Source organism: Phyllostomus discolor, chromosome 8 (assembly GCF_004126475.2).
Source record: "Phyllostomus discolor isolate MPI-MPIP mPhyDis1 chromosome 8, mPhyDis1.pri.v3, whole genome shotgun sequence".
Taxonomy (NCBI): Eukaryota; Metazoa; Chordata; class Mammalia; order Chiroptera; family Phyllostomidae; genus Phyllostomus; species Phyllostomus discolor.
The window spans coordinates 74807303-74824395 of NC_040910.2; the positions used below are offsets into that span (position 1 = coordinate 74807303).

At 47.4% G+C, this 17093-nt stretch overlaps 1 protein-coding gene across 1 annotated transcript in view; it reads left to right on the plus strand.

The window, feature by feature from the left end:
- Positions 1-7414, plus strand: part of ITGAE (integrin subunit alpha E) — a 59495-nt gene extending 52081 nt beyond the window's left edge. Inside the window, exons 29-31 of the mRNA XM_036033265.1 lie at positions 794-889; positions 6085-6195; positions 7092-7414. Of these exons, the coding sequence (XP_035889158.1) occupies positions 794-889; positions 6085-6195; positions 7092-7238 (354 nt within the window). The 3' untranslated portion in view covers positions 7239-7414. The remainder of the gene's footprint in view (positions 1-793; positions 890-6084; positions 6196-7091) is intronic.
- The last annotated feature ends 9679 nt before the right edge of the window (positions 7415-17093 follow it).

The window sequence follows — 17093 nt, forward strand, 5'->3', positions numbered from 1 at the left end:
CCCCCACCAATGCTGTAGTTCAGGTGGCCATCTTTTGCCCAGATTGTTGCCGTTCCCTTCTGTCTGCTCTTCTTGCCTCTGCGCTCGGCGTGCCCTCTCCAAACATTCTTCACATAACAGCTATCTTATAAAAGCAAATGTTGTGCTTTTGAATATACTTAGACTAAAGTCCATACTTTTTCAGCAGCCTGCAAAGCACTGCATGATCTGGTTTCTTGATTTCTTTTTCAACATCATTGCTAGTACTCTCCTCTTCTGAGCTTCTTATACTCCAGCCATTCTGCCCTTTTTATTCCTCCAGTTTGCCATGTTGTTCTGGCCACAGGACCTTTGTGCTTGTTCTTCTGCGTGACACTGTTCTTCCATATTTTCATGTGTGTGATTTCTTATATTTACCTCAGATGTTACCTTCTTACAGAGGCTTTCTCTGATCACTCATTCAAAAGTGAGAGCTACAGTGTAGGTTAACGTCTTGCAGTGATCCAGGTGACTGATGAGATTTAAACTGGACAAGTAACTGTGGGGATGGAGAAAGAGAGGCTCAGAAAAAGGACACATTATCAAGAAAACTGAGCTGAGGTGGGTGGGTGAGCGTGTGACATTAGGTAAAGGGTGAGGGAAAAGTTGAGGAACTACAGGTATCTTGCTTGGGTAATTTGGTTACCAAAGCCATTAACTGGCTTAGGAATACTAGAGATGGAACACGTTTAAAGGGAGGATGGTAAATGCTGTACATAAACAGTAAGTCCATGTCTAAAACATGTTTCTTCTCTCCTCCCCCCTCCCCCCATAGGTCCTAAGAGATGTAACTGAACTGCAGATCCTTGGTGAAATATCTTTCAACAAATCTCTGTATGAGGGGCTGAATGCAGAGAACCACAGAACTAAGGTAATCCCTGTCTGTTTTCTGGTTTCCTGGGTAGTGTCCTAGAAGACTGTGCCTAGCCTTAGAGCCTCTGCACAGGTGCTCTGCTGTTTGTTGCCCTGTTCCTGTTTTCAGTCTCATTGCCTCTGATCTTGCCAACTCTGCCACCAGCTGCCTCTGTGACTTTGAGCTAGTTGGCTTCTGTCTCAATTTTTCCATCTGTGAAATGACGCAATTAAACACGAGGCCTAAGCTGAGGAAGTCTAAGCTGAAAACTAGGCTGGATCCAACAGTGACATATACTTTGATTTGAGAAGATATTTTTTTAAAAATCTGTGAAATGAGAAATTGTGTGTATTAACCCTTTCCAGTGTATAGTATCAGCATTTCATTACAATATTAAACAGTTGCCGTACTCAGAAATCCATACTCCTTTGACAAGCCTTAGACTAAGTACTGGAACTCCTGGGGTTGGTTTTACAGATGTGTGACCGCAGGTCAAACAGACGTCTGCAGTCTGTGGCCTGAGTGCTGTGTGCCTTCCCCTTGGTTGTCATTCTTGATGACACTCACCTAGATGTGCTCCTGGCTTCAGAGACGACCCATCTCTTCAGCCAGGCATGGTTCATTACTGGAAGGAATGTTTAGAGACTCAATTGCTAACTATTAGATCCTCTGATTTCCTTTCTGGAGGAGGAGGAGAAAGGAACAATTCTAGACATGTCAGGAATAACATGTCCCTTTATTTTTAAGCATTTCTAATACAGGAAATGATATGGAAGAAAGAGAAGGGCCCCATTATCCCACTGCCCAGATTTTTAAAAAATAGAAGTAAGGCTTAGAACAAAATCCAAGCCTTACAGAAAGATATCAAATGAAAAATAATGGCTCCCTCCCTCCACCCTTCCCACGCCAACTCCCTCTTCCCAAAGGGAGTTACCGTTAACAAGTTTCTTCTGTACGCGTTCTTAAGTATTTATATATTTCCTCGTCTTACCGATATTTTTCTACAGTATAGATTTCTTATAATTATTTTCTTTAAATTCAATACCCTAAGCTAGGAATGTCAAACTTATTTTCACCAGGGGCCATATCAGCCTCACGGTTGCCTTCAAAGGGTTGAAATAATTTTAGGACTGTATAAATGTAACTACTCCTTAACTGTTAAGGAGCTGAAAGTACATTCGGCCCTTTGAAGGCAACCACGAGGCTAATGTGACCCCTGGTGAAAATGAGTTTGACCCCCCTGCCCTAAGCAAAGTATTAAGTAGTTCCTGACAATGAGCACCTGACTTGCAGTGAATCTGTGAGTATAAATAGCTGTGTATCCAAGTGCGTTTCAGCTGCAAGGAAGGGCAGACTTGGCCTTCATTGTTCACCTAGTAAGGGAGGCAGACCAGGGTCAACGGCCGGGCTCCTTTGAGTCTTGTGCACACATCTCTGTGTTGGTGATGCTTCCCTAGTGGCCCGCACAGAGCTTTGCCTTGCCCACAGCTGTATTTTCACACGGCAGGACACAAAATAGGAAGCAAGAGGTCAGTAGCAAAAAAATCTTTTCTTCATGTGCTTTCCCTTTTCAGGGAGTGAAATTTTCCTAAAAACTCCCAGCACATATCTCCCTATATGTTGTTAGTGAGAACTGAATCTTATGTCAGTTGTTGGCAAAGGTGACAGTCAAGCTTTGTCGTGTTTAGCTTAGACCAGTCATGATTTCTGGACCAAATCTAAAAGGAGAGAATGGCTGTGGAGTAGCCCTGTCAGTGTCTGCTACAAGCAGTGGTATCCTGTGTCCTGCCTCTCCCTTCACCTCTACCAGGGTGGCCTTGGGGCCCTTTGAAAACCTGTGGGTTTGGAAGGGAGGAAGGGGAAGAGACTTTGAGAAGTAGGAGCATTTCTTCAACTCAGACCTGGCCTGTTAAACCACTCTCACCTTGGAACTTCCTTTCATCACTTTCCTAAACCCCGATTCTCAAGTCCTTTCTTCCTCCCACTTCACTTCCATAGAAGGAAAAAACCCCAGCTCTCTTCCTGTTCCTCCCTCTGGTTGCTTTGCTCCCTCCTACTCTCAAAACCTAGAACTTAATCCTTTTTAAGTTCAGCTGTGTAAATAAGGCCTGGAGGGTCAACCCTAGGAAGTAACCAGCATGTGTTTTTTTTTTAATTTACTTAATGATTTGAGAGAAACATTGATTTGTTCCACTTAATTATGCATTCATTGATTGTCTCTTTTTAAAAACAATTTTTACTTACTGATTTTAGAGAGAGAGAGGAAGAGAAAGAAAAACGTCGATTGGTTATTCCTTTTATTTATGCATTCACTAGTTGTTTCCTGTAATGCCCTGATCGGAGATCAAACCCGCAATCTTGGCAAATGGGGAAAGTGCTGTAACCCACTGTACTACCCAGCCAGGGCTACCAGCATTTGTAACTTAATTAGGAGAGGCTTTAGAGACAAATTTGTCCAGCCTTCCACTCCATACAGAATTTCATTCCAAAGCATTGATGACCTCAGTGCTTAAACCCTCGCGTGAAAGGAACTTCGTATTTTGGGCAGGCAGAGAAGTTTTGCTGGCCCTTTGGCCTCACTTAAGTGCCAGGGTCGTGCTCTGGCCATGATGTGTATGCTCCCCACAACTCAGGACAGCCACGTCTGGGTCGCACTTGGGAAGCACATCCCCTGAGCTTTCCAGCTGAGTCCTGTTGTCACTAAACCACAAGTGGGGTCCCGCTGCCCAGCCACCCACTAGGCAAAATTCCGTAGGCACAGATTTGGTGATAGAGGAAAGGAGTCTTTATTCAAAAGCTATACAAATTTTGCAATAACAGCTTTCCATATGCATTAGTCATTTAAACCTATCAGGGCTAAACTCTTTTACTCTGAGTTCCCCTGTCATTCCCCCTGTTAGTTTTTAATTATTTCTGTAGGATTAGTTTATAAACCAAAACAACGTAAGACACAAAAGCTACACAAGTCTGGAAGAATATCAGGCTTCATGTCAGAGCCTATCCCTTCTAGCACACCCAAAGAATAACCCTGCCATCCTCTGCCAGGCCAGCCCTATCTAGGCTGTGCCCGGAGTTTCTTCTCCCATCCAAAATCCATCCAAAATACCGGCCTTTGGGGAACGCAGGCAGCTACAGCATGATCATCCAGGTATCCTCGAGGAAGAGAACCCAAGAGCCATCTCTGCCCTCCTTGTATTTTTAAACCTGGCCCATGATTCCCTAGGCTGGTTACCACTGCCTCGGGCAGCCTCCTCGTCAGGCCCCTCCCTCCTGCCGCCTTCCTCCCCAGTGATCTTATCGGATCTCTCTGTGTGGCTATTAGTGAAGAGACAGCTCAGACTCTCAAACTGAGTCTGGGGATTGCTTCTCATGGAAGAGCTCTACAAGGCCTACACATGGGTGTGGTTCTGCATTTATTTTCGTGTCTCTGGGGTAACATACACTTTAGTCCGGTGAGGAGCAGGCCAGTATCTTTGCCATAGAGTTTGTGGAGAAAATTGTATTATCAGACGTTGTAGAACTCAGAAAGAGCTGTTAGAGCAGAGTTGGAAGGAATTAAAGATCACTTTCAATAGGTCATCTTTTTGAAGATGATGAGCTTGGGGATCAAGGATATATAATCGCCCAGCTGTCAGTCTTTAAAACCTAAAGACCTTAATCCCGTGGGACCCTCTGTTATATTGTCAGAGAATCCTTAACAGAAGGTCACAATCTTCTGACAGACTTAGCTCTATTTCTGTATTACAAGTCAAAGTAGTTTCTATAAAGTATTCTCATTATTTTAGAAAGAGGGGAAGGGAAGGAGAAAGAGAAGAACAGAAACATTGATTAGTTGCCTCTCGCATGCCCACAACTGGGGACCTGGCCCACAACCCAGGCATGTGCCCTGATTCAGGAATCGAATGGGTGACCTTTTGATTTGCAGGCTGGTGCTCAGCTTCTGAGCCACACCAGCCAGAGTTGTTCTCTTTGCTTTTTGAGGATTCTATAGATTTATCTAGCTCAGAGAGTCTTGCCTTAGCCAGGGTCAGTCTACTAATGAGCCATCAAAAGCATTCTTCATTTTTGTTACAGTGTTTTATCTCTAGCATTTCTTTTTGGTTCTTTCTTAGGATTCCCATCTTTCTACCTACATTGCGCATATGTTCTTTTTCTGTTCTTGCATGCCGCCTACTCTATCCATAGAGCCCATAGCATGTTACTCATAGTTGTTTTAAATTCCTGGTCTGATGATTCTAATGTCCTTGCCATGTCTGGTTCTGATGCTTGCTCTGTCTCTTCAGATTGTGTTTTTTACCTTTTGGTATGCTTGGTAATTTTTTCTTGACTGCTGGGCACAATGTATTAGGTAAAAGGAACTGCTGTTAACAGGCCCTCAGTGATGTGGTGGTGAGGAGTGGGGGAGGGGAAGGATGACAGAGCCTGTAAATAGGTCTCAGTCTCTTAGGGGGCTTGTGCCTCTGGTCTGTGACCTTCAGAAGTGTTTCTCAGGTTTTTTTCCAACTGCCATAGGCGGTACAGAACAGCTAGAGAGGGCTCAAGTTGAGTATTTCCCTTCCCCCACCCAGGTAAGTTAGGCCCCGAAAATAAATACCCTAGTAGATTAGGCTATGGTTAACTAGTTTCTCTTGAAGGCAGGCCTTTTTAGGAGAATGGGTGCTCTGGTATATTTCAAAAAATGGTTCCTTTTCCTTCTCCCCCTGCTGGAGGGGAAGAGATTTTTCTCCAGTATTTACTGTGGGAACCTGGTGAAGCTCTTGGATGTAAATCTCAGTGTTGTGGGGACCTCCTTATGACTGGGTTCCCTGGAGTGGTTTTTTTTTTTTTTTAAGATTTTATTTATTTTAGAAAGAGGGGAAGGGAGGGAGAAAAAGAGGGAAAGAAGCATCGATCGATTTTCTGTGTCTTGCACACCCCCAACTGGGGACCTGGCCCACAACCCAGGCATGTATTGTGACTGGGAATCGAACTGGCAACCCTATGGCTCCCAGGCTGGCACTCAGTCCACTGAGCCATACCAGCCAGGGCTCCCTGCAGTTTTTAACTCTCAGAGTTGTCCACACTGAGCATCCAGCAATTCATCAATTCTAGTTCAGGTTTCCTACCCCAGCACTGTAAGCCTCTACTCATATTTTCCTCCTTAAAATAACATGTGGAATTTTTTCTCATTTGCTTTACCTGACTTACTGGGTGACCTCTCTGTCTTGTCCCAGATCACTGTCATCTTCCTGCAGGACGAGGCCCGCCACTCCTTGCCTCTCATCATTGGAAGCAGTGTTGCCGGCCTTCTGGTTTTGGTCGTGATTATAGTCATCCTGTTCAAGGTCAGTTCTGTCATGCCCATACAGGCTCTGGTGCTGGGCACAGTACTCTCTGGGACAGCCGGCCCAGACTTAGAGTAGCTGCCCTGGCCATTTGGCCACTTGACCCTCTTTCTTTGGCCACACATCTGTTAGGCAAATGAGTGAGACGGTTTCTCTCTGAGAAAGATAAAGATGTAATTGAGGTATTGGAGTACAGAGAGTTTTTCCTCAGATCCGATTATTGCTTCCCTATTTAAATCCTTTTAATGTTCTCTCTTTCTGCTATACAAGATTCTCTACTCTCTGGCCTCTACCCACTCCGCCCTTAAGTCTTGCTTTTTTCCTCAGAGCGTAAACTAAGTAGGTTTGCGTCTTTGTGCTTGGAATCAAGCTGTCTACCGCCCCATGCTCTTCACATTGTTCACTTTGCTCACACTCTTCCCTGAAAACTCAGCCCAGAGAGTCCTAAGTCCTTTGAGCTGAGTTACATGCTTTTCCTATGAGCTCCTTCCCAGAAACCCTTCCAGGTGACACTATGTGGCAATTCTTTCCCTTTGTACCAGATGGTGAGTGTCTTGATGTAGGAGGCCATATTCGATCTTCTGGCCTTACTATAGTAGGCTGAGTCCTTTTACATAAACAGGATCTGGTACAACCAAAACTGTAATATTTTGCAGAATTAAGTTCAAAGGGTTAAAGAACTCTGGGGGTTCAGAGAAAGGGTGAACATCATTTCTGACTGGGGAGTGAGCGCCAGGAAAGGCTTGTGGGAAAGGCAGCATTTAAGATGAGTCTTGAAAGGTTGTGTTACCTGGGAGAGAGTCAGAGGAAGCATGAGCACCCGCGGAGTATAAGGGCTCTTTTGGCAACAGCCAGATAAATGGTCTATAATTGGGCTTCCCTGCCCTTTGTTTCAGTGTGGCTTCTTTAAGAGAAAATACCAGCAACTGAACTCAGACAGTGTAAGGAAGGCCCAGACGAAATCAGAGAATTCACTCACAGAAGATCAGGACCAGCTTCCTCGTGCATTGGGAGAGACTGTCAGCCTGTCCTCGAACCTATAGAAACTTGGTGTTTTACTAATTACTTTTTCTTTTAGGATGATCTAGGGCAGAATTGAAGAAATTGTTTGTAGGATATTGGTTTTTAATAATACATTGTCCCAAATGTGTCTGTGCATTGTGCAAAAAATAAACTTGGGAAACATTTGGTATTAAATAGTATTAAACTGTTTTATTTATAGAAGTGTCTTTGGCCCTGGCTGGTGTGGCTCATTGGGTTAGGTGTTGTCCTGCAAACTGAAAGGTCTCTGGTTTGATTTCCAGACAGGTCACATGCCTGGGTTGCCGGTAGGGTCCCCAGTTGTGGGCATGGGAGAGGCAACCAATTGATTTCTCTCTTGCACATTAATGTTTCTCTCCCTCTCTTTCTCCCTCCCTTTCCCTCTTTCTATATGTAAAATCTTTTTTTTTAATATTTTTTATTTATTTATTTTTAGAGAGGGAAGGGAGGGAGATAGAGAGAGAAACATCAATGTGTGGTTGCTGGGGGTTATGGCCTGCAACCCAGGCATGTACCCTGACTGGGAATCGAACCTGGGACACTTTGGTTCCCAGCCCGCGCTCAAGCCACTGAGCTACGCCAGCCAGGGCTTATATGTAAAATCTTTATTAAAAAATATGCCTTCCAGTGTGGCAGATACTGGCCAGCAGTATCCACGGTCGCTGCAAATGCTCGAGATACGAGAGAAATACACACAGACTACTGAGTCCTGAGGAGGAATAGGGACGGCACGGCTACCCTCTCAAGGGGAGGGTGCTTCAGAGTGGTCTGGCCACTCTCTCAAAGGAGAGTGCCCCGAGCCACTGCCTGAGTAGGCTTTTATTAGGTAGTTTTTGGGTAGGAATGCGGATACAGTTTATTAACCATTGTCTAGCAGTGAGGATCAAACAAGTAGATAAGTTCAAAGAGTAAGAAAGGGCTCACACTGAGTTGGGGTCTTATCACCTAGACTACAGAATTTGAGGGGACAGATTCATTTCCTGCCCGGACCTTCATAATCTAATTAAGAGCATCCCCGGCAAAGGGGGTTTCACGGGATTTTACATATTCTTTTTTCAGGTCTAAACATCCCGGGAAGTCTGCTATCCCCAGCTTTGTCAAAGCTGAGGGGTGGGGGTTGAACACCCCCTCTTTTCCACAGCCCCCTGAGTCTTTCCCCGAGGGCCTTCACACGTGATCGTGCCTGTCTTAAGTCCATCCTCCTCTGAGGAATCTCACCTGTCATTGGCTAACCACCAAGCAATGGGGCCAGGCAAGGAGCAGGCAGCGCTCCTGCCAGGGAGATAAGCTTGTCTCCTTAGTGTCTCCTGGTCCCGAGGTCTCTCACTCAGCCTTAGCCTCAGGGGGTTACAGCTCCTGAAACAAGGCAGGGCGGTTCCCAACACTCCAGAATGGGGGAGTCTTGCAGATTTGCTAGTGGGCATGAGGAAGCAGTAGCCATTACTGGTGGTCTCTCTAAAAGAGGACCCCTTCCTAAGACCACGAAGAAGCTAGGACCACAGTGCAGGCCCCCAGGAGGGCCAGCAGGAGGCTTCTCCCCTTTCTCCTTCCCAAAGAGTGGGTTCTGAGTCTGGTTGGCCCACTCCTAGGACCCTATAACCAGACTCAGTCCTGAGGGCAGAGTGTTTAGAGGATGGAAGGTGTGGTTTGCGGGGAGGCTCCTCTCATCCAGGGCCTGGGAAGGGGGCCTGGACTAGCCTTGTGCAGAGGTCTGGGGGATGCTCCTGGACTCTGGCTAGTGTCCTACCTGCCCTAGAGTAATCTTTCCTCTCTGTAGACCTGTGGGGTCTGTGATTAAGGTTGGAATGCTGGGGTGGGAGAAAACAGCGGCTCTCACATGGTTCTGCAAACCATTTTGATTTTCTGGTCTAGAAAAAAGCCACCAGACTAATTAGAATGCTACACTGGGGCTCGGGGTCCTTTGCATCCTGGATGAAAAAGTCACTGGTGGAGTGGCTAGCTTGTTAAGGACTCCAGTACGTCTTAAGTGGTTTCTAGCTCTCACGTGTGCCGTGGGCCCCTCTGGCAGTCTGGTGAAGTCCCGGGACCCCTTCTCATCATTTCCCAGCCTTGGTTATGAAAGTGTCCAAATAAGTTGAATTTCACGGTGAATACCTGTCTACCCACCATCTGGTTTCTTCCATTAACATTGTACTATGCTTGCTTTATCATGTATTTTTCCATCTGTTCATCCATCATCTTGTTTATTTTTTAAACACGTAAAAGTTTACAAAGAACCAGTTAGATTGAACACGAGAATATTTTTAAAATTTGTGGTATGGAGATACATGTGCTTCTTTATTAATGCTTTAAGCAGCAGATCTAATAACTATGCTACTTTCAAAGTAATGATGACCTTAAAATGTATTTTGAGGTATTTATAGTACCTGTGAGGTGATGGATGGGAAAATACCTGTAGTTTCTATTGATGTTAAATATAGGTACTGCTAATCCGATGATGGTTTGTTGCTACATTTATAATTGGAGGGATTGTTTAATTTCATCAAAGGGGTAGTAAAACTAAATAAGTAACACTTTTCCATCCAACTTCACAGACTTCCTTCTCTATATGCCCTGGTCCGTTTAATAAAAGCATGTGTCCTGCCCCTGGCTCTGTACTCCAGCAGCTGATCCTGATCACTGGGGGCAGTCTTAGTTCTGTTGTGTGCTGGAGGAGACTGCTTGCCCAAGGCTGCAGGGCTGGTATAAGTGAGAGCCATGTTTCCCGTAGCAAGTTTTTGGATCTCCAGGCCCAGTGGATTTTCCACAAAAGCTTGGTTACACACTGGCCAAGGCAGAGTGACTGTGGTGGTTTTCAGACTTTGCTGGGCTGAAGAGTGACAGTGGAGCTTAGCTCTTCAGGTTCCTCAGCCCTGCCCACTAAAGACGATGGTGCTCAAGGCTGGCCTGGGCCTGGGAGTCGGCTTTTTTGGCAAGCACACCAGGTGATTTTGTTGCACGAGCTGTACGCTGTGTGATACCAGTTATAAGATCAGGGCTCGTTCACCTGATTACACTTTGTCAGTGGGTAGTTCTCAACACACTTCGAGTCTTTTTTTTTTAAATAGATTTTATTTATTTTTAGAGAGAAGGAAGGGAGGGAGAAAGAGAGGGCAAGAAACATCAGTATGTGGTTGCCTCTCATGTGCTCCCCACAAGGGACCTGACCCACAACCCGCGCATGTGCCCTGACAGAATCGAACTGGCAGCTCTTTAGTTCACGGGCCAGTGCTCAATCCACTGAACCACACCAGCCAGAGGCCACACTTAGTCTCTTGATGACTAAGAGGTTGCTTCAGGTGACAAATTTAACTTAATTCTCTGGTAGAATTATCTCTTGAAATCTATGAATATACATACAAAAATAAAGGCTTAGTGACCTCAAGCATGCAGGCTAATGACAGAGGTAGGGTGATCAGGAATCATTCATTGTCCCTTCCTCCCTTCTCTCCCCTCCCCTTCTTTGTCTCCTTCTCTCCCTCCCTCTTCCCCTTGTCATTCCCAAACTTCCCATTCTACAAAATTCTGCGTCATGGAGGTCCTGGGGACATTACCATTAACGTCCTTTCCTTCTCTCATAGCCCTAGAACAACAGATAAAATATGTACCTAACTGTAACTCCATAAATTATACAGATCCCATTCTTTGGAAATTTAGAGAAAGAGAGGGATCCAGGAGGTTTTCATGGAGGGGGACCCTGTAAGCTGAGCCTTGAAGCCATGAAGGACAGAGGGAAGAGCAGCTGTGCAAAGGCAGGGCGGTTGGGACGTGAAGGATGGGTGAGGCATGGGAGCCCTGAAGCTGGTCATGTGGAATGGGCGCTTGGTGGGAAGGGCAGGTGGGTACGGTAATAGCAATGAAGAATGCGAATCTCCAGAAGAACTGTGTACAAGGAACCACGAGGAAGAAGCCACAACCACTTGCAGTGTTTATATCAAGGTGTCTCCTTCCTTGTTTCATGGTCGCCACAGTCCTGGGCCCTTCAGGGTGGAGAGGAGGGCATGGCTGGCAGGGGTGTCACAAAGGTGGAGGAAGCCGCTGCAGGGAGCAGGAGGAAGAACAAGAGAGAGGAGCTTTTGCTGAGGTGTACGCGTTGTTGCTGCTCTGTGGGTGTGGTTGACCTGAGTTTGAATCTTTATCCTTTTTCATGCCCGGTGGAGAAGCAATCTTTCCTCTTTGCAAGTGTTTGAAACCTCAGTAGAGGTTTTCCCCAGGCCAAATTTTGAGAACTAAGTAATGAGTAACAACCCATGAATTAAGACAGGTCACGGGTGCTTTGATGGACTTGGAAATGCTTCCCACAGAGAGGAGCTTCATTTTTCCTGTTGACTGTATTGAAATGGCATTCATAATGCATCTGCTACTTCTTAAATGGACCAATAATGTCTATTAATGGAATGTGTTTATCATAGCAGGACGGCCAGAGCAGAAGAAAAATGAAAGGATAAATTGTAAAATGCTTTCCACGCCTCACTTTTCCCACCCTCGTACCTTCTGGGCCATCCAGGGTGCAGAGGACTCTGAAGGAATGCTGGGTCTGGAGACGGCCCTTGGAGGCTTTGTGATGGATGACCTTTCGTGGCCCAGGAAAGAATCAAATCTCCTATCTCTAGGCCTTGTGTGAACCCTCCTCCTTTGGGGTGGGAAATAGAGTCACATTCACTATGTGTAAGTAACATCTGAACCTTCACTCCAAGAATCACATTATTTGATGGGATTTGTGTTTTCTTTATTTTGCTTCCTTTAATTTTTTGGAGAACCCTTTCTGAGTTTGTTAGCCTCTCAGGCTAAAGGGAAGGCTTTAGTACTAGGGGAAGTCTTCACTCATGTGTCTTTGGAGTATGCAGGGTGAGTAAGTGCCACCTCCAAGTTGCTGATGGAAACACAATGGGACCCTGGGCATGTAGCTCAGTTGGTTAGAGCATTGGCCCAATACACCAAGGTCACAGGTTCGATCCCCAGTCAGGTCACATACAAGAATCAACCAATGAATGCATGAAAAAGTGGAACAACATATTGATGTTTCTCTCTTTCTCTCTAAATCAATAAAAAAAAATATTTAAAAGAGACACAATGATGCTATTGGCCACTGTTCTATAACCTCCTTCTAAGAGGGAGCTTCCCTCTTAGAAGCTCCCTCTCATCCCCTAGAGAATGAGATTTTTTTCCTGATTGAAGGGGTGATAATTCTGCCTCTAAAGGCTCTCCCCATTGCACCATACTTGCTCCTTTGTAATCTATAAACTTCATAGCAGGCACGGAGAATGGTATGGGGGAAAGGTGGGATTCAGAGGCAGGAGAGTCTCCAAGTAGAGCCCCCAGCACATTTCTTTGTGGGCAGCAGAGACGCTTGAGGGCCCACCATGTTTTTCACTAGAGACTGTCCCAGGACCCAGAGGTGAGCTAAATGATCCAGGAGTGTATCCAAAGCACACAGAACAGTAGACTTAGAATGTTGGCAAATCTTAGGAGGAAGTTCGATATGTAAAGGGAAAAAGACCCTTTGTAAATTTATTTCATAATTCCCCATTACTTCACTGCTGGTACCTTAAACCAGGGGTCTCCAACCCCTGCAGCCTCGAACAGGAACTGGTCTGCAGTCTGTTAGGAACCTGGCCCCACAGTGGGAGGTGAGTAGCCAGCTGGCTTCTCCAGTTAACCGCCTGAGCTCCCCCTTCTGTCTATCTCTGCCCTCCCTCCTCTCCGTGGAAAAATTGTCTTTCACAAAACCGGTTCCTGGTGCCAAAAAGGTTGGGGACCGCTGCCTTAAACCATCCCACTAGACAAGGTCCCATGAACCAGATGAGAATGATTCACTCACCAGTCCTTTTCTTCTGGGTAGATAGCATTATAAATGAAGCCTGATTGGACTCTTTTGGGGGAGGGGAAGAGAGGGGCATAGTGATGAGGCAGAAAGAGTAACCATTCACCCCTGACCCCTGACCCAGGGAGTGAAGTTTAAAGGCACCCAGTCAGTTCCTGGCAGACCAGGGTGGAGCTCTTGGCCCCTGGCAGCCCTGCCGAAGGTGCCCTTCCATGGACTGCTCCCCCACTCCTGAGGCATCATGGGAGAGCCCATTTCCCCTCAGGAAGTACTCTGTGACCAGGTGAGCTGGTTCTGTTCAGGCCCCAGCAGGGCAGCTGTGTGAGCTGCGCACAGAATGTCATCCAGAGAAAGCCCAAGGCCCTAGAGGACAGATCCCTTCAGTGGATGGCCCAAGACTTTCTACTAGTCTCAGCTTTTCAGGTGACCTGGGACCTTCTTCCATCAAGTGTGAAATGGCTGCACAGTCACCTCTCTGGTGGGGATCAAAGTGAGTCAGGCCAGCTGATGTGAAGACTAAGGCACTGTGCTCACGGCCACGGTGGGGAGAATTTCTGAGGCTGGGAAGCCAGGCCATGAGGGTTCAAATTCCGGCCCCAACACTCACTGGAGGTGTGGTCAGAGACACATCTACCCTTTTAGGGAAAAGTAAGGATAAAAATTGTACCAATTACATAGGCTTGTGATGAGTAAATGAGCCCATACACATAAGGCATAGAGAACAGTGCTTGGCAAGTGGGAAGTGCTGGTGAGCATTCGCTATGGTAACGGTGGTGAAGAGCAGGCGGGGAGGGCGCCTGGGGCTCTAGGACTGCTGACATGGGGTCAGGGAGAAACTGGAGAGGTCATCACTCAAAAGCAGCAGGCAGTTTCCTCTCATCTTGGTTTTAGGAACACCTGTGACTTGGGTTTTTGATAATGCAGATGTAAGAACAAAGGCCCCTTCTCCCGCTTTGGCTATGAAGTGCATTGGGCCTGACCTTGTGGGTGGTGAGCGGGCCCCAGCCTTGTGGAGGTAGATTGCAGATACTGGGGTTTGCAGCTTCTGGGAAGTATTTTTCACATCGTTTTGCCCATGACCCCCAGGAAGAAATAGATTCTGTATCATAATGTCATCTGTACATCTCATACATCAAACAAAAACTTCACAAAACCATGACTACCCTTACTTTCTTGTTACTTTTAAAATGTTTATTAATTGATTTGATAGAGAAACATCGATTTGTTGTCCCACTTATTTATGCATTCATTGGTTGATTCTTGTATGTACCCTGACTGGGGATCACACCCACAACTATGGCATATTGGGACAACACTGTGACCAGTTGAGCTACCTGACCAGGGCTTACCTTTACTTCTGTAAACACACATATTTTCTACCTCTTTCTTCCTCTCTCTCACTTTCTCTCTGACATCCTGGTTGTGACCCAGTAAATCGACTTCGTGATCCACCAATGGGTCAGGACCTAGTAGTCTGAGAAGCTGTGCTATGAGGGAGCATCCAGGAGGGGTCTGGTCCAGCCCTGGGGACAGCCCTTTACCCTCTGGTCATCCCTCATGTGGTCTCTAAACGTTCAGGATAGTTGCGTCAGAAATTGGAGCCTGGTCTTGGCTGGGCTATGGTGGGGTTCAGGAAGGGCTGCCCACACCGGAAGGCAAGTGAGAGCAGAACCCCTTCTCTAAAGCCACAAGGGGCAGTTACGACAAGCCAGAGGGCAGGGAGCTTGGCACTGCAGCCTCTCAGTAGCACACAGTAGGTGCTCAGTAAAGGTTTAAGGAAACAAGAATAGGGGAGAGTGCCCTGGATTGGGGCTCATCCTAGACTCTTCCCTGTGGCCTGGGGCCTCAGTTACTCCACCTGCAAAATGAAGGCCTGGCCTCTGGGGGACCCCCCAGCAACATGAAGAGACCACAAAGCCTGGAACTGCCTTGGGGAGTGGGGAAACCCATTGTGGCACCATCCTGTGTTCTGCTTGTGCTGGGTAGGGGCCCTGTGAGTGGGGGGAAGCTTTCCAGCCTGGAACCCAGACCGCAAGCTCCTGAAAGGGCACCTCCCCATGGACTCCGACTGAGGGGCATCTTCACAGGTGGGATGTCACTCCACTGAGGCTGCAGATCCCCTGAGTGTTAGAGAACCGTGTGAGGGGAGGGCTGAGGAAGAGGCTGGCAGGACATTGAGGAAGGAAGTTCTGGTGACAGTTTCCAAGCCCTTTCTCAAGGATGATGTCAACTTCTAAAATCCCTTGTCATGAGTGGGATAGGGTGGCAGCTCCAAATCCCTTTTTTGTTTAAAAAATCAGGCCTGAGCCCTAGCCAGGTAGTTCAGTTGGTTAGAGTGTCATCCTGATATGCTAGGGTTGTGGGTTCAATCCCCAGTCAGGGAACATGTAGAAATCAACCAATGAATGCATAAGGACGTGGAACAGCAAATCAATGTCTTTCTCTCCCTCCCTTTCTCTCTGAAATCAAAAAATTAAAAAGATTTTTAAAATCTTGGGCCTGAGTTTGTTTCCTCACTCAACAAACATGCACTAAACTGTTACACGGCAGGCATAACAGTGGGTGTGGGATACAGAGATGTCCAGGGGTAAGGTCCCCAGCCTCCTGGAGCTTATGGTCCTAGTGTGGGGCAGTCAATAAGTAAAGGAGACACATCCAAGAATGACATGTGCTCTAAGGAAATAAGAAGAGGTAACGGGGTAGGAAGTTACTGGGGTGGGGACTACTTTTGGTGGGTGGCAATAACAACAGGCCTTTCTGAGGAAATGGCATTTGAGCTGAAATTGATGAAAAAGTGCAAAGATCTGTGCCCCCCAAAGGACAGTTTCAGAGCAAAATACTGATTCCCAGGCCCCACCCTAGACGTAGCAAATTAAAGTTTTAGGGGCAGGGCCCAGGAATCTGCATTTCCTCCAAATGATTCCCATGTGCACTAAAACTGGAGACCTGCCCTGGGCTTTTGCTCTTTAGAGGAGATCATACCTGGTGAACATCAGGCTCCCTTCCAACACCCAGAACCTGTGGTTCAGGGAAAGGAAGTTCTTGGGTGTGAGGGCCAGGCTCGGAAGCTGAGGGGGTTTCTGGCTGGATGGCAGGGTGCAGCAAGACCAGCTCCTCCCACACTAAAAGGATTGCTCATTGGGGCCTCCTCTCTGTGGCTGATCTCTGAGATGCCCTCCCTCACCCCTGCTCCCCTGCATCATTTAATTTCACCGGCTATGAGGGTTGCCATCTTGGAGGTCTAGATTAGGTCTCTTGTTCTGGGAACATTTCAAACAGGTTGGCACGGACCTTGGCTGCAGATGTATTTTATGATCCGGGGCCTTGGTTGCCTGTGCCTCCCTACCCCCACCCATCTGCCCAGGTTTGGTACACAGCGCTTCATGCTGTGGGCACTGGGACCTGCTTAGCAACCGACTCCCCAGGGGTGGGCGTTTTACACCTGCCATAGCTGCTGCAGTGGGAGCACCCACTTGATTACAAGGAGCCATGGCTCTGTCACGTCTTGGTTCTCTCCGGGCCTTTGTGGTGGGGGCCTGGGTTCTCCCTAGGAGCAAGGAAAACCCAGAAACCTGTTTTATTCACCTATAAATGCTCTTTCCCCCTTTTCACACCCACTTCCGGTGCTGCAGGGTCCTGCTCCCTTGCCCTCTGTTTCCCCATCTATTCCATGGGAGGAACCGCTGCGATTTCTTCGGCAGTAGAAAAAGGGGGGAGGGGAGATTTGCTTTAAAAGAGCCCTTCTCTCATCCCCTGGTCTCCTCACTCCGCCCGTGACGCCTGGGGCACGTGTGGTCTCCAGCCTCCGCTGGGGCTTCCCACGCCAGTGGCGGGCGGACGGACCTGTCCGCTGGTGTCACTGTCAGCTCAGGGAGGAGGAAAGGGGGGCAGCAAGGGCGCAGGGCGCAGGGCGCCGCTCGGCGCTGCCCACGCCCAGGTCCCCGCAGTGCTGTCCGGGGGCGGGCCGCAGGCAACCAGCGCTCACTCTCCCCGCCCGCCCGGGCCGGAGTAGCCACGCTCCCTGTGGCCGGGA